Raw genomic sequence first — 25,760 nt, 5'->3', positions numbered from 1 at the left:
TACCGGCCCCTCCATCTATCTTCGTATCATCAGCAAACTTAGCCACAAAGCCATCTATTCCATAATCGTTGATGTACAACGTAAAAAGAGTGGCCCCAACACGGACCCCTGTGGAACACCACTGGTAACCGGCAGCCAACCAGAATAGGATCCCTTTATTCCCACTCTCTGTTTCCTGCCAATCAGCCAATGCTCTATCCACATATGTAACTTTCCCGTAATTCCATGGGCTCTTGTAAAGTAGCCTCATGTGTGGCACCTTGTCAAAGGCCTTCTGAAAATCCAAATATACAACATCCACTGCATCTTCCTTGTCTAGCCTACTTGTAATTTCCTCAAAAAATTGTAATAGGTTTGTCAGGCAGGGTTTTCCTTTAAGGAAACCATGCTGAGTTCTGCCTAGTTCTGAGTTCTGAGTCCTGAACTGTCATGACAGTTCAATCCAGCAGAAATGAAGATTGACCCTCAGCCCCTCATTCCATCTTCAATCATCTGGGAGCTTAGGAAATCGATACATCAGGCCCTGCAGTATGAGCCTGCTCTAGCTGACACAGTTAACGTATGTGCTGGCCATTGTGCTCTCCGAAGCAATCCAGTGGGCTCACTCCTGACTCTTCTCTGGCCATCCAGGTGCAAAACAATCCCTGGATTTACTGCAACACTTGTTCTGGTGGCCCACAATGATCACAAATGTACATCAGTTTGTGCCCAATCCAATTCTTCCAACCAGCAGCCCTCTGGGTCCCACGGCTTCTACCAAATCCCTTGATGCCTGTGGTCCTACATTGCTATAAATTCCATCACATATTTGCCACCTTTTGTTGGGTGATCATGACATTGTTGGATCAGTTCTCCAAGGCTGCCCACTTCATTGCCATCCCCAAACTTTCATCAGCTTCTAAGATGGTGGATCTGATTCTCCAACATGTAGTTTACCTCCAAAGTTTCCCTCGGGACATTGTGAAAGACCGGGGCATAAACTTCCTCTCCCGCTTCTGGTATGCCATCTGCTCCCTCTTCCTCATTTCAGTGAGTTTGTCCTCTGGCTATCATCAGCAGGCCAATAGTCAGTTGGAAAGTGCCAATCAGCAAGTGGAGAAGTTTTTACAATGCTTTGCTGCCTCTAACACTTCCACATGGGAGAAGTATCTGCTTTGGGCAGAATTGTCCCACAATCTACACTTCCTCTTCCATCCTTTGATCCTTCCAATCCCCGAGGTACCCTGTGGAGGTCCCATTTACCAGGGTCCTGGTTTGCCGATGCTGGAATACTTGAAAGAGGGCAAGGAAGGCCATCTTAGCTGCCGACTATGCCTACAGTTGCCAGGTCAACCACCACTGGTGCCCAGCCAGACTACTCTGGCCTGAAGACCGTGCCTGGCTGCCCACCTGATATCTATACCTGTGCACGGACTCCCACAAGCTCATGTCCTGTTTCATCAGTCCCTTCAAGATCACCCAACAAATCAGTCCAGTCACTTATCATCTCCAGCTGCCAATGTTGCTCAGGATCACATTGATCTGCCTCAAGCCTGTTGTCCGTAGACCAACCAATCCATCTGAACCTGCATCTCCAGAATCCAGGATGTTGGAAGGTGGTCCAGTGCACACGGATCACTGGTTGATGGATTCATGTCATCATAGTACTTGGTTGACTAGAAAGGGTGCGGCTCAGAGGAAAAGTTGATGGTGACCTTAAAATCATGACAGATCATAACAGACCCATTCCTTTTGGTGACTGGGACTGCTGGCATTACCCAGGGGCTCCACTCAACCTTGGAAAGAATTCCTTCAGCCTCCATACGATCTAGCTCATTGGCTACTTTATCATGGATGGTATAAGGAACTAGACAGACTTTGTAAAACTTGAGTGTAGCATTTTCATTTAAATCTATTTTACATTTGATATGTTTGTATTTTCCAATGCCATCCTTGAACACCGCTGTGGGGGTGTGGCATGCAAATTGTGTGTGGATCTCCAATCAAGTTGTAGTTGTCTCCGCTAATCACAGCCCCACAATGCTGGCCCTTCTACTTTTACCACTTCGAAGCCTTATGTGGCTTGTTGGTTGTTGTATTTCATTGTTACGAATTCCATTTCCACTGAAGTTGGCTTTTCTCCAGTATAAGTTGGGAAACTCACTTTGTGGAATGACTGAAGCAGCTGAGACAGTGTCCATTTCCATTTCAATTAATGTGCCGTTCACTTCTGGTGTAAACCATATTGCTTGTCTCCTATTAGTTTTCACATTGTAAATCTTAAGGCTACACAGCCCTATGTCACAGTCATCATTCATCAAAAGCAGGCAGATTAGTGCTCTTTTTGAAACTGCAAATCGACTTTTTCATCTTCCTCTCTTCCCTGTGCTGTCCATTTTTGTCTGCCCGACATGCTCTTTGAATATGCCCTAATTTGTTGCATTTTCTCCAAGTTTCGCCTTTAAACTTGCATTGGTCTGATGTAACTGTGCCCCTGCCACAACAGTAACCCATGCAGGTTTCTGTTAAGATGTTGCAATTTTGTTCAAGCTCAATTTCATTCCCGACTACAACTCACTTGCGACTCTGACTGCTGTTTTCATTGATACAGTAATTTCAACTGCTCTTGTAAATGTGAGTTGTGCTTCAGTTAGGAGCCATTTTTGAATGTTTTCTTGTAAGATTGCACAAACTAAACAATCTGTCAGTGCATCATTAAGCCCATTACTGAACAGGCAATGCTCAGACAATCTCTTCAACTCAGCCATGTAAGCTGAAATACATTCCCCTTCCTATTGATTCTGCTTATGAAACCTAAAGCATTCTAAATCAACAATGGTCTTGGTTCTAAATGTTCCTTCAATCTGTTCACGATATCAGCAAAGCTCATTTCGGCTGGTGTGGTTGGCACAGTTAAACCTCTAAGCTTTTCCACCTATGATACTCAGCAACACTTGCACTCATTTTGTATTGGCTATTTCAAAATACTGCTCAATTCATGCAGTATACATCACCCAGTTACCTGTTATACAATCAAACCTGTCTACCTTTTCAATGTAACCAGCCATTTCTGTTATTTAATATTTTTATTACCCAGTATTCACTGTTTATAAACCTGAGGACTTCATCCATTTTCTGCCCTTCATTAGCTCAAATGTCTCCCTTCTTTTCTGAAGAAATGCTTGCTGTGCTTTTTTTTTAAAAAGAACTTGAGTGTCTCTCTCCCCTTGCAAAGAAAAACACAGGAGCCTGGAAAAACATGTCAACTTCATTTTACTTTAGCAAGGGTCTCACATATGATGTGGTGGCATAATGACAAATGTCATTCATGTTCTTTTACTAATGAATTATGTGAACAAAGAATGCTTAATCAAACAATATATTTACAATATTACTCAGATATTACTGATATATTAAATATACTATACACATGGACAAGGCTAAGTGTCTGTTTCTGTACCGTTTGACTCTGTGGTATGGACAGCAATTTCCTTTTAGGACAGTTTATCATCCTCCCCTGTGTTTGAAGTTTAAAACAGGCTCTGTTCCATAAAACAGCAAACGCAGAAAATGCTGAAAATACATTGTGTCATGTTCTGGCTGCCCCATTACAGGAAGATTGTGGAGGCTTTGGAGAGGGTACAGAAGAGATGCACCTCGATGCTGCCTGGGTTAAAATAAGGGGAGGTGGGACACACTTGGATTCTATTGTCACAGATGAAAGGAAATCTGATAAGGTTTATACAATTATATGGGGCACAGATAGTGTTGCGTCTGTACAACGACACATCAAAAAAAATAAAAGCACACACTTGGAGAAGTTTATATGTATATTCACTTTGCAGAGAGAACAACGGATCACTGCACATGTGTAGTTATCAGTCAATAATTAGTGCTAAGGGGCAGTCATTGTGCAAAAAGAAATAGACCCTTACATTACACTTCCCCCTTCTTCATTTAATTTCCCTTTAACAGACCATATTCATATAAACACACTTTCACAATAACAGTCCATAACTAACTTCACTTGGCGCTCTGCTTCTTTCAGGATAGCACCTTTGGACCTGTGGAGAGGCAACAGGTTTGGCTGTATTGTGTTCATCTTGGTGGCAGTCAGTAGAACATCCAGTCATCTTGACTGTACCCAGGTGCCTTCACAACACGAGATCCACACCCCAGGGTCCTTTGACATACTGACAGTTGTCTGAGAACTCTGGAAAGACAGAGTTACCATGAGCTGGCCATCCTTGCATGGTGATGTCATAGACACCTACATAAGATTTTGTAAGGAGCTGCACTACAATAAAGCCTTGTCTTGCATAGTGTCCATGCAGCTGAATCTACATGTGACAATAGTAATCAACTTACCAATGATTTTATACATAAGGTCACCCCACATTCCTCTATGCTCCATTGAAGAAAAACCCAGCCTGCTCAAACTCCCTCTATAATTCAGTCCCTTGAATTGCAATAACAGTTTTGGAAAGCTTTGCCCCATTCAAGTGTAACAACATGGCAGGGTTTTGCAGGAACTACTCACTTCATGACTTTCTGGTCCACCACCCTCCTTCTTACAGCACTGCCTCTTAAGTGTCCTCTCACCTCATCCCATCCTATCATCCAGGGACATGAATGGTCCATCCAGACGCAGCAGTAATTCACTGCACTTTTTCCAATCTCGTCCACTGCATACAGTTTTCACAAGGTGGTCTCCTCTGTGCTGGAGAAACCAATCACGACTGCCATAGCGCCTGCATTCAGTCCATGTGAGTGACACAAGCTTTCACCTCGCCTGTTATTGTAACTGGAGGAGCCATTAGTCTGCTGGAGGGAAGTCAGTGGGTTGAGCAGAAACGGCAGAGTGCAAACAGTGAGAACGGGCCTCACAGAACTCTCAGCAATGACAGCTGGAAAACATCTCCAAAGCCAGTATTCTGTGTAGAGACTGGACAGTGTAGCATGCAGCATCAATGCTTCCAGAACCACTGAGCTCCTCCAGTAGATTGTCTGTAGCCTCAAATTCTGGCATTTGCTGTCTCCACTGTCTCCTGGTTCCTGGATTTCCTTGTAGACCCCAGTCAGTTCGGATTGGCAAAATTATCTCCTCCGCAATCTCCATCAGCACAGGAGCACCGCAAGAATGTGTGCTTAGCTGCCTGCTCTACTTGTTTTACATCTATGACTATGTGGCTAAGTACAGCTCCAACAACCTATACAAGTTTGCTGATGCTGTGGGCTGTAACAAAGGTGGTGATGATCCAACATAGAGGAGGGAGATTGAAAGTTGGCAGAGTGGTGTAATAACAACAACCTCTCACTCAATGTCAATAAGACCAAGGAGCTGATTGTAGGCTTCAGGGGAGGACAACCAGAGGTTCATGAGCCAGTAATCTTCAGTGAATCAGAGGTGGAGAGCATCGGTAACTTTTTCTTGGGTGTCACTATCTCAGAGGAACTTCGGAGATTCGGCACATCATCAAAAACCTTGGCAAACTTCTATAGATGTGTCATGGAAAGTGTGCTGACTGGCTGCATTAAAGCCTGATATGGGAACACCAATGCTTCTGAGTGTAAAATCCTACAAAAGGAAGTAGATTCAGCCTAGTACATCACAGGTAAAACCCTCACAACAATTGAGTACATCTACATGAAACATTGCCATAGAAAAGCAGCATCCATCATCAAAGATCTTCACCACCCAGGCAATGCTCTTTTATTTAGGAGCAGAATTAGGCCATTTGGCCCATTGTGTCTGTTCCGCCATTTCATCATGGTGGATGTATTTCCCTCTCAGCTCCAATCTCCTGCTTTCATGCCCCAACTAATCAAGAATCTATCGACCTCTGCCCTAAGTATACCCTACGCCTTGTCTTTCACAGCCACCTGTGACAATGAATTCCACAGATTCACCACTCTCTGGCTAAAGAAATTCTTCCTCATCTCTATTCTAAATGGACATCCCTGTGTTCTGAGGCTGTATCCTCCGGTCTTAGGCTCACCCACCATAAGGAACATCCTCTTCAAATCTACTCTGTCGAGGCCTTTCAATATACCATATGTTTCAGTGAGATCTCCCCTCATTTGTCTGAATTCCAGTGGGTACAGGCTCAGAGCTATCAAATGTTGTTCATATAATAACCATTTCAATCCCAGAATCATTTTCTTAAACGTCCATTGAACTCTCTCCAATGTAAGCACCTCCCTTCTTAGATAGGGGCCCAAAATATAAGTTTGCTGATGACACAACAACTGTAGGCCATATCTCGGGTAATGATGAGTTTAAGTACAGAGAGGAAATTAAGAACCTGGTGGCATGGTGCGAAGACGATGACCTATCCCTCAACGTCAGCAAGACGAAGGAATTGGTTGTTGACTTCAGAAGGAGTAGCAGACCACACGACCCAATTTACATCAGTGGTGCGCAAGTGGAATAGGTCAAAAGCTTTAAGTTCCTCGGGGTCAATATCACAAATGACCTGACTTGGTCCAACCAAGCAGAGTTCACTGCCAAGAGGGCCCACCAGCGCCTTTACTTCCTGAGAAAGCTAAAGAAATTTGGCCTGTCCCCTAAAACCCTCACTAATTTTTATAGATGCACTGTAGAAAGCATTCTTCTCGGGTGCGTCACAACCTGGTATGGAAATTGTCCTGTCCAAGACCAAAAGAAGCTGCAGAAGATCGTGAACATGGCACAGCACATCACACAAACCAATCTTCCATCCTTGGACTCACTTTACACCGCACGCCTTTGGAGCAGTGCTGTCAGGATAATCAAGGACACGACCCACCCAGCCAACACACTTTTTTTTCCCTCTTCCCTCCGGGAGAAGGCTCAGGAGCTTGAAGACTCATATGGCCAGATTCGGGAACAGCTTCTTTCCAACTGTGATAAGACTGCTGAAAGGATCCTGACCCGGATCTGGGCCGTACCCTCCAAACATCCGGACCTGCCTCTTGGTTTTTTTGCACCATTTTATTTTCTATTTTCTATTTATGATTTATAATTTAAATTTTTAATATTTACTAATTTTTACTATTTTTAATATTTTAAATATTTAATATTTGTAATCCAGGGAGTGGGAAGCGCAGAATCAAATATCGCTGTGATGATTGTACATTCTAGTATCAATCGTTTGGCGACAATAAAGTATAAAGTATAAAGTAGAAAGTATAATTGCTCACAATACACCAAATGAGGCCTCATCAGCGCCTTATAAAGTCTTAACATTACATCCTTGCTTTTATATTCTAAACCTCTCAAAATTAATGCTAACATTGCATTTGCCTTCCTCACCACAGATTCAAACTGCAAATTAACCTTTGGGAATCCTGCACGGGACTCCCAAGTCCCTTTGCAGCTCAGATTTTTTGAATTTTCTCTCTATTTAGAAAATAGTTTGTGTTACACTTTTATTTCTTCTACCAAAGTGCATGACCATACACTTCCCGACACTATATTCTATCTGCCACTTCTTTGCCCATTCTCCTAATCTGTCAAAGTCCTTTTGTAGCATCCCTGCTTCCTCAAACCTCCACCTCCACCTATGCATGTATCATCTGAAAACTTGGCCACAAGCCCATCAATTATTTCATCCAAATCATTGACATATAATTTATAAAGAAGTGCTCCCAACACAGATACCTGTGAATCATCACTATTCACTGGTAATCAACCAGAAAAGGCTCCCTTTATTCCCATTCTTTGCTTCCTGCCAATGCTCAATCCATGCTAGTATTCTTCCTGTAATATCATGGGTTTTTGAGTTGTTAAGCAGCCTCATGTGTGGCACCTTGTCAAAGGCCTTCTGAAAATACAAGTACACAACATCAACCAATTCTCCTTTGCCTATCCTGCTTGTTATTTCTTCAAAGAATTCTAACAAATTTGTCAGCAAGATTTTCTCTTAAGGAAACCATGCTAACTTTGGCCGATTTTATCATCTACCTCCAAGGACCCCAAAACTTCATCCTTAACAATCGACCCCAACATCTTCTCAACTACTGAGGTCAGAGTAACTGGTCCATAATTTCCTTTCTTCTGCCTTTCTCCCTTCTTGAGGAGTAGGATGACATTTGCAATTTTCCAGTCCTCCAGAACCATGCCAGTATCTAGTGATTCTTGAAAGAGCATTACTAATGCCTCCACAATTTCTTCAGTAGACCATCTGGTCCTGGTGTCTTATTTACTTTCAGATCTTTCACCTTCCCAAGGACCTTCTCTCTAGTAATAGCAACTGAACTCACTTTGTCCCCTGACACTCTGGAACTTCCACCATACTGCTAGTGTCTTCCACAGTGAAGACAGTCCCAAAATACTTAGTCAGTTCATCCAACATTTCCTTGTTCCCGCCCCCCCCCCACCATTACTACCTCTCCAGCATCATTTTCAAGTGTTCCAATATCTACTCTCGACTTTCTTTTACTCTTTATATTTCTGAAGAAACTTTTGGTATCCTCTTTAATATTATTGGCTAGCTTATTTCCATATTCCATCTTTTCCTTCTTTATGACTTTTTAGTTGCCTTCTGTTGGTTTCTAAAAGCTTCCCAATCCTCTAACTTCCCATTAATTTTTGTCCTATTATGCTACCTCTCTTTTGCTTTTATGTTGGCTTTGATATCCCTTGTCAGCCATGTAGCTCCTATCTATCGCTTTCTCTTTCTCCTCTATGAGCCAGATATCATTGAGCTGCAGCCCCAGTTCCTTAACTCAGTCTCTGAGGAGCTGCAGCTCAGCGTACCTGGTGCAAATATGGCTATCCAGAAAGCTGGAGGTCTCCCATAATCCTCACATCTCACATACAGAACAAAACATTGCCCCAGAGCCATTCTCACTACACTTTTATGAATAAAACAGAAAAAGAGAAACATAGAAACATAGCAAACATACAGCACAATACAGGCCCTTTGGCCCACAAAACTGTGCCAAACATGTCCCTACCTTAGAACTACCTAGGCTTTACCCATAGCCCTCTATTTTTCTAAGCTCCATGTAGCCATCCAGTAGTGTCTTAAAAGACCTTATCGTTTCCACCTCCACTACCACCGCCGGCAGCCCATTCCACGCACTCACCACTCACTGCGCAAAATACTTACCCCTGACATCTCTGTACCTACTTCCAAGAAACTTAAAACTATGCCCTGTCGTGCTAGCCAATTCAGCCTTGGGGAAAAGCCTCTGACTATCCACATGATCAATGTCTCTCATTATCTTGTACAACTCTATCAAGTCACCTCTCATCCTCCGTCACTCCAAGGAGAAGAGGCTGAGTTCACTCAACCTATTCTCATAAGGCATGCTCCCCAATCCAGGCAATATCCTTGTAAATCTTCTCTGCACCCTTTCTATGGTTTTCACGTCCTTCCTATAGCGAGGCAACTAGAATTGAGCACAGTACTCAAGTGGGGTCTGGCCAGGGTCCTAAATAGCTGCAACATTACCTCTCGGCTCTTGAACTCAATCCCACAATTTGTAATCATTTTCCAATGTTCTATAGATTCAGGATCAGTTCCTGTGGATTGGAGGGTGGCTAATGTTGTCCCTCTCTTCAAGAAGGGAGGAAGAGAGAAATCAGGGAATTATAGACCGGTTAGCCTGACGTCGGTGGCGGGAAAGATGCTGGAGTCAATTATAAAAGATGAAGTTACAACACACCTGGATAGCAGTAACAGGATCAGTCTGAGTCAGCATGGATTTACGAAGAGGAAATTGTGCTTGACTAATCTTCTGGAATTTTTTGAGGATGTAACTATGAAAATGGACAAGGGAGGGCCAGTGGATGTAGTGTACCTGGACTTGCAGAAAGCCTTTGATAAAGTCCCACATAGAAGAATAGTGGGTAAAATTAGGGCACATGGTATTGCAGACAGAGTACTGACATGGATTGAAAATTGGCTGGCTGACAGAAAACAAACGGTAGTGATTAACCGGTCCCTTTTGGAATGGCAGGCGGTGACCAGTGAGGTACCGCAGGGTTCAGTGCTGGGACCGCAGCTGTTTACAATATATATTAATGGTTTACAAGAGGGAATTAAAAGTAAAATTAGCGAATTTGCCGATGACACAAAGCTGGGTGGCAGTGTGAAATGTGAGGAGGATGTGAGGAGGATGTTATGAGAATGCAGGGTGACTTGGACAGGCTGGGTGACTGGGCAGATGCAGTTTAATGTGGATAAATGTGAGGTTATCCACTTTGGTGGTAAGAACAGGAAGGCAGATCATTATCTAAATGGAGTCAAGTTAGGAAAAGGGGAAGTACAACGAGATCTAGGTGTTCTTGTGCATCAGTCACTGAAAGCAAGCATGCAAGTACAGCAGGCAGTGAAGAAAGCTAATGGCATGCTAGCCTTCACAAACAAGGGGAATTGAGTATAAGAGCAAAGAGGTCCTTCTGCAGCTGTACAGGGTCCTGGTGAGACCACACCTGGAGTACTGTGTGCAGTTTTGGTCTCCAAATTTGAGGAAGGGCGTTCTTGTTATTGAGGGAGTGCAGTGTAGGTTCACACGGTTAATTCATATTAACCGGGACTGTCATATGTCGAAAGATTGGAGCGACTGGGCTTGTACACTCTGGAATTTAGAAGGCTGAGAGGGGATTTTATTGAAACATATAAGATTATTAAGGGATTGGACACGCTGGAGGAAGGAAGCATGTTCCCGCTGATGGGTGAGTCCAGAACCAGAGGCCACAGTTTAAGAATAAGGGGTAAGCCATTTAGAACAGAGTTGAGGAAAAACTTTTTCACCTAGAGAGTGGTGGATATATGGAATGCTCTGCCCCAGAAGGCTGTGGAGGCCAAGTCTCTGGATGCTTTCAAAAAAGAGATGGATAGAGCTCTTAAAGATAGCGGAATCAAAAGTTATGGGGATAAGGCAGGAATTGGATACTGATTGTGGATGATCAGCCATGATCACAGTGAATGGCGGTGCTGGCTCGAAGGGCCAAATGGCCTACTCCTGCACCTCTTGTCTATTGTCTATTGATTGATGAAGGCCAATGCACCGTATGCCTTCTTAACCAGAGACAACCTGCATAGCAGCTTTGAGTGTCCTAACGTTAGCAGATACTTATAGTACCTTGCTCAAGCCCGATGAGCAAAAGCCACTCTAACACTGGCTCCACACAACAATGATCTCTCCAAGAAAGGCCGTTCCACTTAGGCCACCATATTTTTTATTTGCCCTTTCTAAAGAATCCCTCCCAGTGACTGGCCATAGTCCAACTCAGCCCCAGAGGCTGGACCTGACCAGCCACCACTGAATCTTTGATATAGATGACACATAGCAATAGGCTAACATTTTAGATGGAGGATCTTCATCCAAAGGGTATGAGCTGAGACTTCAAATCAAAGCGCTGCAGATACTGAAAATGTGAAGTAAAGACAAGAAAACAAATGCTGGAAACGTATAGCAGGACAGGTAATGTGTGGAAAGAAATCCTTCTGTTGTAGGATCCTTAACTGAAATATTGATTCTGTTTCTCATTCCACAGATACTGCCTGATTTGCTGAGCATTTCTAACAATAACGCTTATTCCAGAAATAAAAAAGTGCATGACTTTTTGACATTCATTGTGTTGTCCAGTCTACAGTGCATAATATTTTCAATTCTAGACATTTGTAGTGTCATCAACTTAATCTATATGTACTATATACAAAGTACCAATGCCACTCCAGTGGTCTGTTTGGATAATACATCCTTCATGTGTTACAGGGCCTGAATAACAAACCCAACCCCTCTGTATCTTATGGCAGCAGGATCTTAGACTACAATTCTTCACCACAAAGTATTTGCATTGACTGCAACAGGCTTCATTCAGCGTGTTCCATCCTGACTGATACCAGCCAGACTCGTGGTCAAAGATATTTTGCTTAAGTTAGCGTGGCAAAGACCAACAGAATGAAACGTAGCACAACAAAGAGGCCAAGTCTATCCTTTTCAAAACCGGGATGGGTAGAACCTCAGCGTGTAGTGTCTGCATACTTCAGCTGTATACATAGCTTGATGCAGCCACCCAAGAATGACCATCAGGACACGGGCAATATTAGGTACATATTCTCCCCTGTTCTCTGGTGATTTGTGTATTGTGACTCATCTCAAACCTTTATGCAGCTTGGTCCATCATAGAAGTCCTAGCTGCCACTGGAGCAAGTGTCCAAAGCATCTGCAACATTATCAGGGTGATAGTGACGAGTGTGGAGGATGGCAACCCATGAACTGTATGTTTTCCATCAAGAAAATACTCTTTCACTGTAGTGGATTCCAATCGCAGACATCCTCTACTTTCAGGACTTCCTAGGTAATAGGTTAAGTACCCGTTCAGGGGTGTTTCATGTTGTTGCAAACCTAACAAGAAAATAGTAACTGTTGCTTCTTAAGGCAGAGACTGAGCATTTTCCCAACACAGACGCTGACAATGCATGTGTGCAACTTGACATTCCGGTATCGGATATACTGACTTCACAGATAAGTTGATCAAGCAAGAAACCACATTGACTTCAACAATCTCTTCATCATCTTATAAGCAATCCTTTGGCTGGTGTTATACATAAAGTATGTGGAAAGGAAGCCACCACCCACCCAACTGTCAGCTTTACAATCTGAGGAAATTATGATCAACAAGTCCTCCCCAAGGTTACAGCAGGGCTTTGCTCCTGTGAACTATTTTCAACTTTTACAATTCACAAGTCAGAACTGAGTCCACAAACTGAGTTAACAGCCTGCGCAAGAAGTCTACAGCAGATGGTAAATTCATCTCGCCAGTCTCAAATGCTCAATCATGTGTTACAGTGAAGAACAAGGATGGTAGGAATAGGACACCCTGAATGACAAGGGATATTGAGGCCATGGCAAGGATAAAGGTGGTATTGGTCACATAGGATCAAGTAAATCCCTGGAGGAGTACAAGGGATCAGAAGTGTACTCAAGAAGGAAGCATAGAGGATGAAAAGGGGCATGAGATAACTTTGGCAGAGAAAATTAAGGAAATCCAAAGATATTTTACAAATATTAAAGGGAAAAACGTAACTAGGTAGCGAATAGGGCCCCACAAAAATCAAAGGGCCCCTGCAGGAGCTGATTAAGATCCGCCTCCATTTTTACTGTGGAGAAAGATATGAAGATTTCACAAACAGGAAAATTATAGAGATGGTCCACCTTAGAGTTGAGGAGATGTTGGATGTCTTAAAGGGTAGGAAGTTTGACAAAACTGCAGGGTATAAACCTCTATCAAGTCTCACTGCTGCTTCCTGAGTTGCAAGGAAAAACAACTCTAAGCCTCTCTAATCTTTTTTCCACAGCTTAAGCTGTTCACTCCTGGCAGCATCTTCATAAATCTTCTCAAAAATTTCTACAGCAAGTCCCTAGAAACACATTGATCAGAACTGTGCTTAGTAATCAAGTGATTTAACAAGTATTGTATTCTCTGCTCACATAGTATCTCTGCTTCTGTATTCTATGGCTTAGCTAACAAAGGAAAGCATCCTACACGCTATCCTAATCATTTTATATACTAGTCCTTCTACCTTCAAGAATCTGTGGACATATATCCCAAAGTATTTCTGTCCGTCAGTAACCTTCCAATTATTGTGTATTCCTTCACATTGGTGTACCCTTCACTGACTAATTTCCACCTGCATCTTCAGGTCTGATCTGCTATAGGTCTTGCATTTTCATATATATTATTAAGCATGTCCCTACTTATTTTCTTTGTGCTTATTTTTCATACTTTCCTAGCCCTGCCTTTCGACTCTTACCAGTTTTCTGCCTTCCATTTGGAGTTCTCCTTTTCTGTCTTCTGAACCAATGTTCAGCATGTCATAACTGGATAATTTAAACCTACAAATCTGCCCATGATGACATTAGTAAGGTGCAACTCACTTTCCCTGAATTGGACCCAATTCCTCATCAATTTAAAGCACCCACTTTGTATCATCACTCTTACCATTCAACTGCTCCTACTTCTTTTTCTAAATGCTGTTGTGCACAAGTAATCCACAGGTTATTACCTGAGAAATACAGCTTTTAAATCTTATACCTAATGCCTTATAAATGCCACAGGACCTCATCCCTTTTTCAAGTTATATTGACACTGATAATAGACAATGATGCTCATAGCCAGTCAGTGGTATTTTTGAAGCTGAAAGGAGGAGATAGGGTGGTAACTTGCTTGCATCATACATTGGGGTGCTCTCTTCAGTTTCTTGATGAGGTAACCATAGCTGTTGGCCAGGGCAGATATCATCAGGTGGTGCCCAAACTTCATTGAGTGTTCTGACCCTTAACTACTACACTCTCCAGATGGTGAGTCAGCAGTGGTGGCCAAGTCACTGCCCACCTGCTCCTGACTTCCAGCTCAACTCCTCTCACCTGCTCCATATCCAGCACAAGGCTCTTTCTGCTTCCTCCCCCATCCTGTGAGCTGCTTGGTTCTTGCTCTTTCCATCAAGGCCCAGTGCAGACAGCAACTTCCATATTGACCTTGCCAGGAACCCACTACAGTCAATCTCTACGGGGAATAGCCATGCCAGCCATCTTTTGTCGCTGCACTCCTGGACTAAGGACTAGTAATTTAGTGCCTTCCTCTCATGAGCCTCCTCACATTCTTCTTCCCATGGTACTGTGAGCTCCACCAGATGATTTTCTTGTCTTTGGTGGACCACAGTACGATATCTGATCAAGGTGTGGTTTGCACTACTTCAGGGAACTGCAGCTTCCTCACCACATTGACACTTGCCTCCCATGATTAGATTAGAATAGATGAGATTATGAGGACACGCTGTCCTCTTTTATTGTCATTTAGTAATGCATGCATTAAGAAATGATACAATATTCCTCCGGTGTGATATCACAGAAACACAGGACGGACCAAGACTGAAAAACTAACAAAAACCACATAATTATAACACATAGTTACAACAGTGCAGCAATACCATAACTTGATGAAGAACAGGCCATGGCACAGTAAAAAAAAGTTCAAAGTCTCTCGAAAGTCCCACATCGCACGCAGACAGGAGAAGGAAGAAAACTCTCCCTGCCGTACCCGACCACAGTCCGACTCCGAGTCGTCCGATTTGGCAGTTTGCAGCATGTTGGATTTAGGCCTCTTTGATATGACTGGCATGGCCCTCTCCTTGATGAAAATGACTGTTTGCCTCTCTGCCAGCTGGTCTCTTTTTACACCTTTCCTGCTCCAGTGTGTCAGCAAGGGACAGCAGGACCTTGTTGTGTCACCACCTATACTGTCCTCGTGTTAAAGCTGTTCTGTATCCTGACAGAATGTGTGTCAGTGAACCCCGTTGACCGTAAAGCTTGCAGTTACAGTCCTCTCTCAGACCGCATATGTGCAGCTGTGATGGTGTAGGGAGAGTGTGATAGATGGGCTGGAGGAGGAAAGAAATGTGGAAGGGCTCCAGTCTCCAAAGCTCTGCCCAAATCACCTTGCACTTGGGAAGATTCCATTTTGTCCAGATGCACTGTGACCCCAACTCCACTGCTTTCAATAACTACCTTTCATCCTTGCGATTCCGTACCTCTGCCTGGACCATGTCTCGCCTATCCCTGGCACTCGCATTCCCCTGTCGTTGGAAGTGTGCAGAACCGAGGCCTTATACTTTATACTTTATTGTCGCCAAACAATTGATACTAGAATGTACAATCATTGCAGTGATATTTGATTCTGCGCTTCCCACTCCCTGGATTACAAATATTAAATATTAAAAATATTAAAAATAGTAAAAATTAGAAAATATAAACATTTAAATTATAAATCATAAACAGAAAATAGAACAATGGAAAGTAAGGTAGTGCAAAAAAAAACCGAGAGGCAGGTCCGGATCTTTGGAGGGTACGGCCCAGATCCGGGTCAGGATCCTTTCAGCAGTCTTATCACAGTTGGAAAGAAGCTGTTCCCAAATCTGGCCATACGAGTCTTCAAGCTCCTGAGCCTTCTCCCGGAGGGAAGAGGGACAAAAAGTGTGTTGGCTGGGTGGGTCGTGTCCTTTATTACGCTGGCAGCACTGCTCCGACAGCGTGCAGTGTAAAGTGAGTCCAAGGACGGAAGATTGGTTTGTGTGATGTGCTGCGCCGTGTTCATGATCTTCTGCAGCTTCTTTCAGTCTTGGACAGGACAACTTCCATACCAGGTTGCGATGCACCCTAGAAGAATGCCTTCTACAGTGCATCTATAAAAATTAGTGAGGGTTTTAGGGGACAGGCCAAATTTCTTTAGTTTTCTCAGGAAGTAAAGGCGCTGGTGGGCCTTCTTGGCAGTGAACTCTGCTTGGTTGGACCAAGTCAGGTCATTTGTGATATTGACCCCGAGGAACTTAAAGCTTTTGACCTGTTCCACTTGCGCACCACCGATGTAAATTGGGTCGTGCGGTCTGCTACTCCTTCTGAAGTCAACAACCAATTCCTTCGTCTTGCTGACGTTGAGGGATAGGTTATTGTCTTTGCACCATGCCACCAGGTTCTTAATTTCCTCTCTGTACTCAAACTCATCATTACCTGAGATACGGCCTACAATTGTTGTGTCATCAGCAAACTTATATATTGAGTTTGATGGAAACTTGGCTACACAATCATGGGTGTACAGTGAGTACAGCAGGGTTCTGAGTACACAGCCTTGTGGGGCACCGGTGCTCAGAGTGATTGTAGAGGAGAGCTTGTCCCCTATTTTTGCAGCTTGGGTTCTGCCTTACTGTCCCACGCATGGCCTGGTTTGTGGCCGAATTTGTGGCCCACTTTTGACCCAATCTTGTTGTGACCCTACTTGTTTTACTAGCTTGTCATCGGAGCCTCTCAGTGTTAACACAACTCTAAACTTTGCACCTTGAACTCCCCCACTTACCGATGTCAACGGGAGCCGCAGCCGGCCTGATCTTATGTAGAGCCCCACTGAAGAAAAACTTGGGGGGATCTCCAGCCACCTCGGCAGGTGCACGTTGACTTTCCTCTTGATGCCTTCTACAGTGGTCATGGGGAACTCATATACCGAGAAAAGCCAGAGCAGCCTTGGTGGAAGACCACGTTGGTACAACCATGTCTGAAATTTACCAGGGAGTCCAGGATCATATCTGCAACTGCTAAAATATCTTAGAACCACATCCATCCTATCCTAGAATCCTATTTTATCCTAGAATCCTATTTTATCCTAGAATCATATCTGCAACCACTAAAATATCTTCTGAAATCACTATAACTATTACTGTCTTGATATTTTTCCTCCTATAGCTGAAGCACACAATAGCATGCTCTTGTCTCTGACTAAACTTTTTAAGAGAGTTCTTGTTAAACAGGACCCAGCATTCTCATGAATGTGAACATTGTGGGTGGGATATCATGCCTCACAGAGTCTTCATGTGTGTTGCTTAGATTTTAGCAAGGTCTTGGTTGACTAGTCTTGGAAGATGATATTGCATAGGATCGAGAGTCAGCTAGCCAGTCTGGGCACAGAATAAGCTTTGTAGAAGGAATTAGAGGGTAGCAGAGGGTTTTTTTTAGATTGGAGGCCTGTAACCAGCATTGTGCTGCAGGGACCAGTGCTAGGTGTCCTACAATGGGCAGAGAACTTGATCAACTGGGAAAGTAGACATGTGGAATTTAACTCAGATAAGTGTGAAGTGATATGTTTTAATAGGATATACACAGTGAACGGCAGGGCCCTATGGAGTGTTCTTCAACAGAAAAACTCAGGGGCTCTGATAGTCATACTATAGGAAGAATGTGCTTTAACTAGAGATGGTATGGAGAAGATTCACAATGAAGTTGCCTGAACAGGAGGACTTGTGTTATAAGGAGAGGTTTGCTAGGCTCGGACTGTTTCCCCTGGAGTGAAGGAGGCTGAAGTTCAAAGTAAATCTATTATCAAAGTACGTACAGTATGTGTCACATTATACAACTGAGATTCATTTTCTTGCAAGTATACTAAATAAATCCACAATAGAACAATTATCATAATAGAATCAATGAAATACTGCACCACTTTGGGGGTTCAACCAGTGTGCAAAAGACAACAAACTGAGCAAATACAAAAAACAAAAAAAACACAATAATAAATAACTAAGCAATAAATATTGAGAACATGAGACGAAGAGTCCTTGAAAGTGAGTCCACAGGTTGTGGGAACATTTCAATGATGGGGCAAGTGAAGTTGAGTGATGTTATCCCCACTGGTTCAAGAGCCTGATAGTTGAGGGATAGTAACCATTCATGAACCTCTGTGTCCTCAGACTCTTGTACCTTCCTGATGGCAGCAGCGAGAAGACAGCATGTCCTGGGTGGTGGTGGTGGTGGGGGGGGGGGGTCCCATTTGATGGATGCTGCTTTCCTGTGACAGCATTTTGTGTGAATGTGCTCAATGGTGGGAAGGGATGGACTGGGCTGTATCCAGAACTTTTTGGAGTACAGTATCTTCCATATAGAGATTTATAAAATTATGAGGAGTATAGATACAGTACATAGTCTTTTACTGGGGGAGGGAATTCTAAATCTAGATAGTATTGGTTTAAACTGATGGGAAAGATCTAAAGGGGATTTGAAAAGCAAGTTTTTTCACACAGAGGATGTGTTATGTGGAACAAGCTGCACGAGAATGTGATAGAGATAGGTACAATTGCAATGGTTAAAATACGTGGACAGGGGAGGATTAAGATATGGCCAAAGATTTGTCCGCTAAGCAGCAAACTGGATGACAGAAGATACGAAACCCTCGGTATTATAGGGCTTTTAGCTGACTCTTCTACTTGGCGAATACAAACGTTTTACGTGCAGCCCACAGGTGTCGCTACACATTCCAGCGCCAACATTAACAAACAAAAGAAAATCTGCAGATGCTGGAAACCCAAACAACACACACACAAAATGCTGGAGGAACTCAGCGGGCCAGGCAGCATCTACGGAAAAAAGTACAGTCGACGTTTCGGGCCGAGACCCTTCATCAGGACCCTAATCGGATAGTTTCATAATCGTTGTTGTTGATATAACTATAAAGAAAGAAGGATCCTTCTTTGTTTAATGACATGAATTTAAATTTCCCCTTACCACAGCCGATCAATATCATGTCTGAAATCAAAAGCCGTGAATCCTGTGTGCTAGACCAGTACCACCGACGTGTGTGCAATTCTGGTGAGAGTACACTAAAACAAACCATAATTCAAATTTTAGAGACTTTTCAGATAAAAGCACGTGGATCATTCTCACTATTAGAGTAAAAGACTGGGGTTTCACGCACTTTAGTTACAATGTAAAGGAGTCACTCCAGATTATTAAAGGTACAGAGTTACATCAGATTAAACGGTCGTAGATCTGGATAACTGTTTCGATATAAATTTGTGGGTGTCTTGAACTCTGTTCTCAATTATTTATCGCATGAACCTACACTACGTACACGGCAGTCAGTTAAGTAACTAAAGGACAAATGTAGCTCAAAAATGTAACGTGATATAGCCACATGACACAATCTTTTAAGGTCGTCGTACCCACCAACCTTAAAGTAAAACTACCTAAGGAATTAAACACAGGTTTAAAAGTAACTGAACGTAAATTCGAGGAAATAATATATTTTAAGATCAATATATAGAACCAGCTGGCAGTGAAGCTAAAAACCCGGAGTCATTTAAGAACGGGCGGGAAAGGGTTAATCGGAGCATAAAGGGTGGCATGGATGGAATCCTACGAATAAAAAAAAGGCAAATTTAGAGTTTTTCGCAACTTTAGAATTCCTGGCAGCAAACATCATAGTCGTGCAAGTCGCTGAACTTTGCATTGAAGTACACAATTTTTTTTTGTCGGCAACATTATTTGGGTAGGTATGAGCCCTTTAACACTTGGGATTTGTTATCTCCTATCATCGGTTTTCACCGCTAAAGACTTCAGAAGACCAGTTAGAAATGGTTGATCAGAAACACTTGTTTTCGTGGGTGATGAAATTAAGAGCTTATAGGAAATAACGATAAGGTAAATACGATTTTAATTTGTTAAAGTTTAAAAAAAAATTGTTTGTATAAACTCGCGCTTTTTGGAAAAGAAAACGAGAAGTTTGTAAGCAAAGCACAACGTTGCTTTTCTCCACCATTTACACAGATTTTTGGGTAGTTTTTAACCAAAAGTACCGACTTTGGTGGCTGCTTATTTGTCGTCTTGGTGAAATCAAGGGCCGCAATTTCGTCTGCAGAAAACCTTCGCCTTCTGGAACCGTGGTGGGAGTTTCGAGATTGAGACAACGCAGGCAGAGAATAAATAGTGAAATCCTGCTTGTTTTGCGCATTTACGTTTGGTACGGCAGCATACAGTAATTTTAATTGGTCAGTAAATGGCCAATTTGCAAGGTGCATTTCTTCAACTTATTTTCCACTCATTTTGAAGTAGACTTGTAAGTTCTTTTTATAACGGTATTGTCTTTATTTTTCCTTAACTGTTTTATTTTTGTTGCTGAATACCGTCTTTGGAATGTTGACCTGCGATCTTTTTCTAACAATCTTTGAGACTACTTTCAGTTTTCTTTAATCTGAGGCAGTAATTTTTTTGAGGTGGGGAGGTCCAGGAATAGGATCTTGCAGTCATAATTTATTATAAACGGAAACAGGGCCTCGTGCCCACTTACGTCTATGCCGACCGGCAAGCCTGTCTATATTAATCCCGTTTGCCTGCATTTATTCCATTTCCCTCTCTGCCTTGCTCTTACAGGGACACATGTGCTTGCACTCCCTCTGGCAGCTCATTTCAGGCACCGAATACTCTTCGTGTCAGAAAATTTACACCTCAGATCCCTGTCAAAACCTCTCCCCCTTAAACCTGTAGCCTCTAGTTTAAGATGCCCCCATTGTGGAAAACAGACCCTGACTATCTACCCTATCTATGCCTCTGGTAATTTTATGTACCTATCATGTCAATCCCTCAGCCTTTTTTACTCCAGGGAAAATACTATACAGTAATAAAACATAGAACTGTACCAACACAGGAGGAGCCCTCTGGCCCACTATCTTGTGCTGAGCGAGTTAAATCAATGACCCCTAATTAATCTAATCTCACCCCATCCTCCCATCTGCTCTCACCCCATCCTCCCGCCACCCCACTAGGAATAGAGTTCCCCTTGTCCCACCAGCCTCTGGGTCCAACATATAATTCTCCATAACTTCTGCCTCCTCCAATGGGATCCCACCACTAAGCACATCTTTCCCTCCCAACCCCCATGCTTTCCGCAAAGATCGCTCCCTATACAACTCCCTTGTCCATTCGTCCCCCCATCCCTTCCCACTGATCTCCCTCCCGGCACTTTTCCTTGTAAGCGGAACAAGTGCTACACATGCCCTTACACTTCCTCTCTCACTACCATTCAGGGCCTCAGGCAGTCCTTCCAGGTGAGGCGACACTTCACCTGTGAGTCAGCTGTGGTGATATACTGCGTCTGGTGTTCCCGATGTGGCCTTCTATATATTGGTGAGACCTGACGCAGACTGGGAGATCGTTTCGCTGAACACCTACGCTCTGTCCTCCAGAGAAAGCAGGATCTCCCAATGGCCACACATTTTAATTCCACATCCCATTCGCATTCTGACATGTCTATCCCTGGCCTCCTCTACTGTAAAGATGAAGCCACACTCAGGTTGGAGGAACAACACCTTATATTCTGTCTGGGTAGCCTCCAACCTGATGGCATGAACATTGATTTCTCTAACTTCTGTTAATGCCCCACCTCCCCTTCACACCCCATCCCTTATTAATTAATTAATTAATTTCCCCTCCTTTGTTCTCTCTTTTTTTCTCCCTCTGTCCCTCTCACTGTAACTCCTTGCCTGCTCACCACCCGCTGGGCTCCCCTCCCCTTCTGTTTCTTTTGAGGGAAGTTAGTGTAGAAATAGCAGGGGCTCTGACAGAAATATTTCAAATGTCATTAGAAACGGGGATGGTGCCGGAGGATTGACATATTGCTCATGTGGTTCCATTGTTTAAAAAGGGTTCTAAGAATAAACCTGGCAATTATCGGCCTGTGAGTTTGACGTCAGTGGTAGGTAAATTGATTCTTAGAGATATATATAATTATCTGGATAGACAGGGTCTAATTAGGAACAGTCAACATGGATTTGTGTGTGGAAGGTCATGTTTGACAAATCTTATTGAATTTTTTGATGAGGTTACTAAGAAAGTTGAGGGTAAAACTGTGGATGTTGTCTATATGGACTTCAGTAAGGCCTTTGACAAGTTTCCACACGGAAGGTTAGTTAGGAAGGTTCAATTGTTAGGCATTAATATGGAAGTAGTAAAATAGATTCAGCAATGGCTAGATGGGAGATGCCAGAGAGTAGTGGTGGATAACTGTGTGTCAGATTTTAGGACGGTGTGTAGTGGTGTGCCTCAGGGATCTGTACTGGGTCCAATGTTGTTTGTAATATATATTAATGATCTGGATGATGGGGTGGTAAATTGGATTAGTAAGTATGCAGATGAAACTAAGGTAGGTGGAGTTGTGGGTTATGAGGTAGGTTTTCAAAGCTTGCAGAGGGGTTTAGGACAGTTAGAAGAATGGGCTGCAAGATGGCAGTTGGAGTTTAATGCTGAAAAATGTGAGGTGCTACATTTTGGTAGGACTAATCAAAATAGGACATACCTGGTAAATGGTAGGGCATTGAGGAATGCTGTAGAACAGAGGGATCTAGGAATAATGGTGCATAGTTCCCTGAAGGTGGAATCTCATGTGGATAGGGTGGTGAAGAAAGCTTTTGGTTTGCTGGCCTTTATTAATCAGAGCATTGAGTATGGGAGTTGGGATGTAATGTTGAATTTGTATAAGGCATTGGTAAGGCCAAAACTGGAGTATTCTGTACAGTTCTGGTCACCGAATTATAGGAAAGATGTCAATAAAATTGAGAGAGTACAGAGGAGGTTTACTAAAATGTTGCCTGGGTTTCATCCCCTAAGTTACAGAGAAAGGTTGAACAAGTTAGGTCTTTATTCTTTGGAGCGTAGAAGGTTGAGGGGGTACTTGATAGAGGTGTTTAAAATTATGAGGGGGATTGATAGAGTTGACGTGGTTAGACTTTTTCCATTGAGAGTGGGGAAGATTCAAACAAGAGGACATGGGTTGAGAGTTAGAGGACAAAAGTTTAGGGGTAACATGAGGGGGAACTTCTTTACTCAGAGAGTGGTAGCTGTGTGGCATGAACTTCCAGCAGAAGTAGTTGAGGCAGGTTCTATGTTGTTGTTTAAAGTTAAATTGGATAGATATTTGGACAGGAAAGGAATGGAAGGTTATGGGCTGAGTGCAGGTCAGTGGGACTAGGATAGAGTAAGAGTTCGGCACGGACTAGAAGGGCTGAGATGGCCTGTTTCCGTGCTGTAATTGATATATGGTTACCACTGCTGGCATTACTGGGCCTCCACCACTATTTTTTTTTTAGAAAATGGTTACTTTGCATACCTCTTGTACTTTCCCCTTTCACCTTAAATACACTGGACATCTTAGTGCTGGGAAAAAGTTACTGGCTGTCTTGCATAATTTTTATAAGATTCTCTCAAATTTTCCCTCAGCTTCTGACATTCTAGAGAAAACAGCTTTTCCAACCTCTTCTCATAGGATATGCTCTAAACCAGGCAACATCATAGTAAACTTCCTCTGCACTCTCCAAAGCCTCCACTACTTCCTGTGATTAAAGTGTCTGGAACTGAATGCAATACTCTAAATGTTGCTTAATCAGCATTTTATAAAGTTGCAACGTAACTTCCTAGTTCTTGAACTCAGTGTCTTGAACTGCAATGTAACTTTCTAGCTCTTGAACTCAATGTCTTGACTAATAAAGGCAAATATACCCAAAAGCCTTCTTTACTGTCCTAACAACCTGTTTGATCATGTGCTTGGACTCTAGATACAGTATCTCTGTTTACCAACGTTGTTAATAACCCTGCTCTCCATTTATTGTCTTCTCCCATCCCCCAAGAGTAGGGGAGTCTAAAACTGGAGGGCACAGGTTTAAGGAGGGAGGGTAACGATTTTAAAGGTACCCGAGAAGCTACTTCACACATGGCGGTGGGTGTATGGAACAAATAGCTAAAAGAAGCTGCAGTGATGGATACAATTGCGATATTTAGAATACATTTAGACAGATACCTAGATAGAAAAGGTTTAGAGGAGTATGGGCAGGTGGGAGTAGCTTGGAAAGACATCTTGATCGGTGGGGAGAAATTAGGCTGAATGGCGTGCTGTCTTACTGTACAACTCCATGACTGTAAAATGTTTACTCTAAATACTTTCAGTCAAACTGCAAGGTCAGCCAGTATCATATTTCTATGGCTGAAATATTGAAAGTTGTATTGCACTTTTAAAAGTACAAATATTAATTTAAAAAGTCCGTTTGTGGTTTACAGAAGTAGAGGATGGCCCTGGTAACTGGGCTTCATCATGAGTATCCACAAAATTGTACTATAACTCAATAAAGAAGTCAATCTGTGACCAGAAATGTATCATCTGTAACAGTGTATTTTCAAAGGTTTCATATTTAAAGAGTCGTAAGTTAAATGTACAGTATTTGAAGGTGAAGGTAGAAAAGTTATCACCTTTAACTTTAGCTGATGACTGCTGTCTGCTGCTATAAATAATATTGCCATTACAATTAAGGAGCATAGAACAGTGTATATTGTTGTGGATACTTACAGTATAAAAATAGTATGTTGTTTTGGATACTCGAGGAGGGGCAGAGACGATCCAGCGGAGAAAAACCACAGCAGCCAGGTTGCTGGCACTGTATCTGGTTCTGTGACCCAGAAGGGAAGGGTGAAGAAGAGGTGAGCAGTGGTGATAGGGATTAATTGGTTAGGAAAACAGACAAGAAGTTCTGTGGACAAGAACAAGATTCCCAGATAGTATGTTGCCTCCAAGGTACCAGGGTCAGGGATATCTTGGATCAAGACCATAGCATTCTTTAAGGGGGCGTGTGAGCAGCCAGAGGTTGTGATCCATGTTGGTGCCAGTGACATAGGCTGGAAGGGCGATGAGGTCCTACAAAGTGAGTTCAGGGAGGTAGGTACTAAGGATCTCCAGGGTGGTGATCTCAGAAGGGCTATGGTCCAGGTGTGGGTCAATGGATCTTTGGAGGATAGCAGTTTGGCATGGACAAGCTGGGTTGAAGAATTTGTTTCTGTGCTCTAGTGCTCTATGACTTTAGAGTACAGCACAGTACAGGTTCTTCAGCCCATGCTGTTGTGTAGACCTTTTAACCTACAGCAAGATCAATCTATCCCTTCCTTCCCACATAGCCCTCCATTTTCTTTCATATGCCTTTTAAGACCCTATTAAATATCTCTAATGTTTCTGATTTTACTATCACCCCGGCAGTGTGTTTCATGCTCATACCATTCTCTGTGTGTAAAGAAAAGAACTACCTCTAAAATCCCCTCTGCTTTCCTCTAACCACCTTAAAAGTATGTTCTCTTGTATTAGTTATTGCTGCCTTGAGAAAAAGGTTCTTGCTCAATCTGTGATAGGCAGAACTCAGCATGGATTCCTTAAAGGAAAATCCTGCCTGACAAACCTATTATAATTTTTTGAGGAAATTACCAGTAGGCTAGACAAGGGAGATGCAGTGAATGTTGTATATTTGGATTTTCAGAAGGCCTTTGACAAGGTGCCACACATGAGGCTACTTAACAAGATAAGAGCCCATGGAATTACAGGAAAGTTACATACGTGGATAGAGCGTTGGCTGATTGGCAGGAAACAGAGAGTGGGAATAAAGGGATCCTATTCTGGTTGGCTGCCGGTTACCAGTGCTGTTCCACAGGGATCAGTG

At 42.9% G+C, this 25,760-nt stretch overlaps 1 protein-coding gene across 11 annotated transcripts in view; it reads left to right on the top strand.

Annotated features, from left to right (window-relative positions):
- Window positions 1–25,760, top strand: part of LOC134347918 (type 2 lactosamine alpha-2,3-sialyltransferase-like) — a 138,402-nt gene that overhangs the window by 15,882 nt on the left and 96,760 nt on the right. The window contains exon 1 of one of the 11 annotated variants that reach the window (XM_063050537.1): window positions 19,791–19,935. The exons of 7 other annotated variants lie outside the window; for them this stretch is intronic. Coding sequence is in view for 1 of the 4 variants with exons in the window: in XM_063050542.1 (XP_062906612.1) it covers window positions 20,291–20,306 (16 nt within the window). In the remaining 3 variants the exon portion in view is untranslated. Of the gene's footprint in view, window positions 1–19,790; window positions 19,936–20,026; window positions 20,307–25,760 lie in introns of those variants that run through there. 3 more of the 11 variants (XM_063050544.1, XM_063050541.1, XM_063050542.1) reach the window with 3 other exon arrangements.

Source organism: Mobula hypostoma, chromosome 6, assembly GCF_963921235.1.
Source record: "Mobula hypostoma chromosome 6, sMobHyp1.1, whole genome shotgun sequence".
In the NCBI taxonomy this organism is placed as follows: Eukaryota; Metazoa; Chordata; class Chondrichthyes; order Myliobatiformes; family Myliobatidae; genus Mobula; species Mobula hypostoma.
The sequence above is the reverse complement of the archived record's forward strand: the minus strand, read 5'-3'. Positions and strand labels throughout refer to the sequence as shown.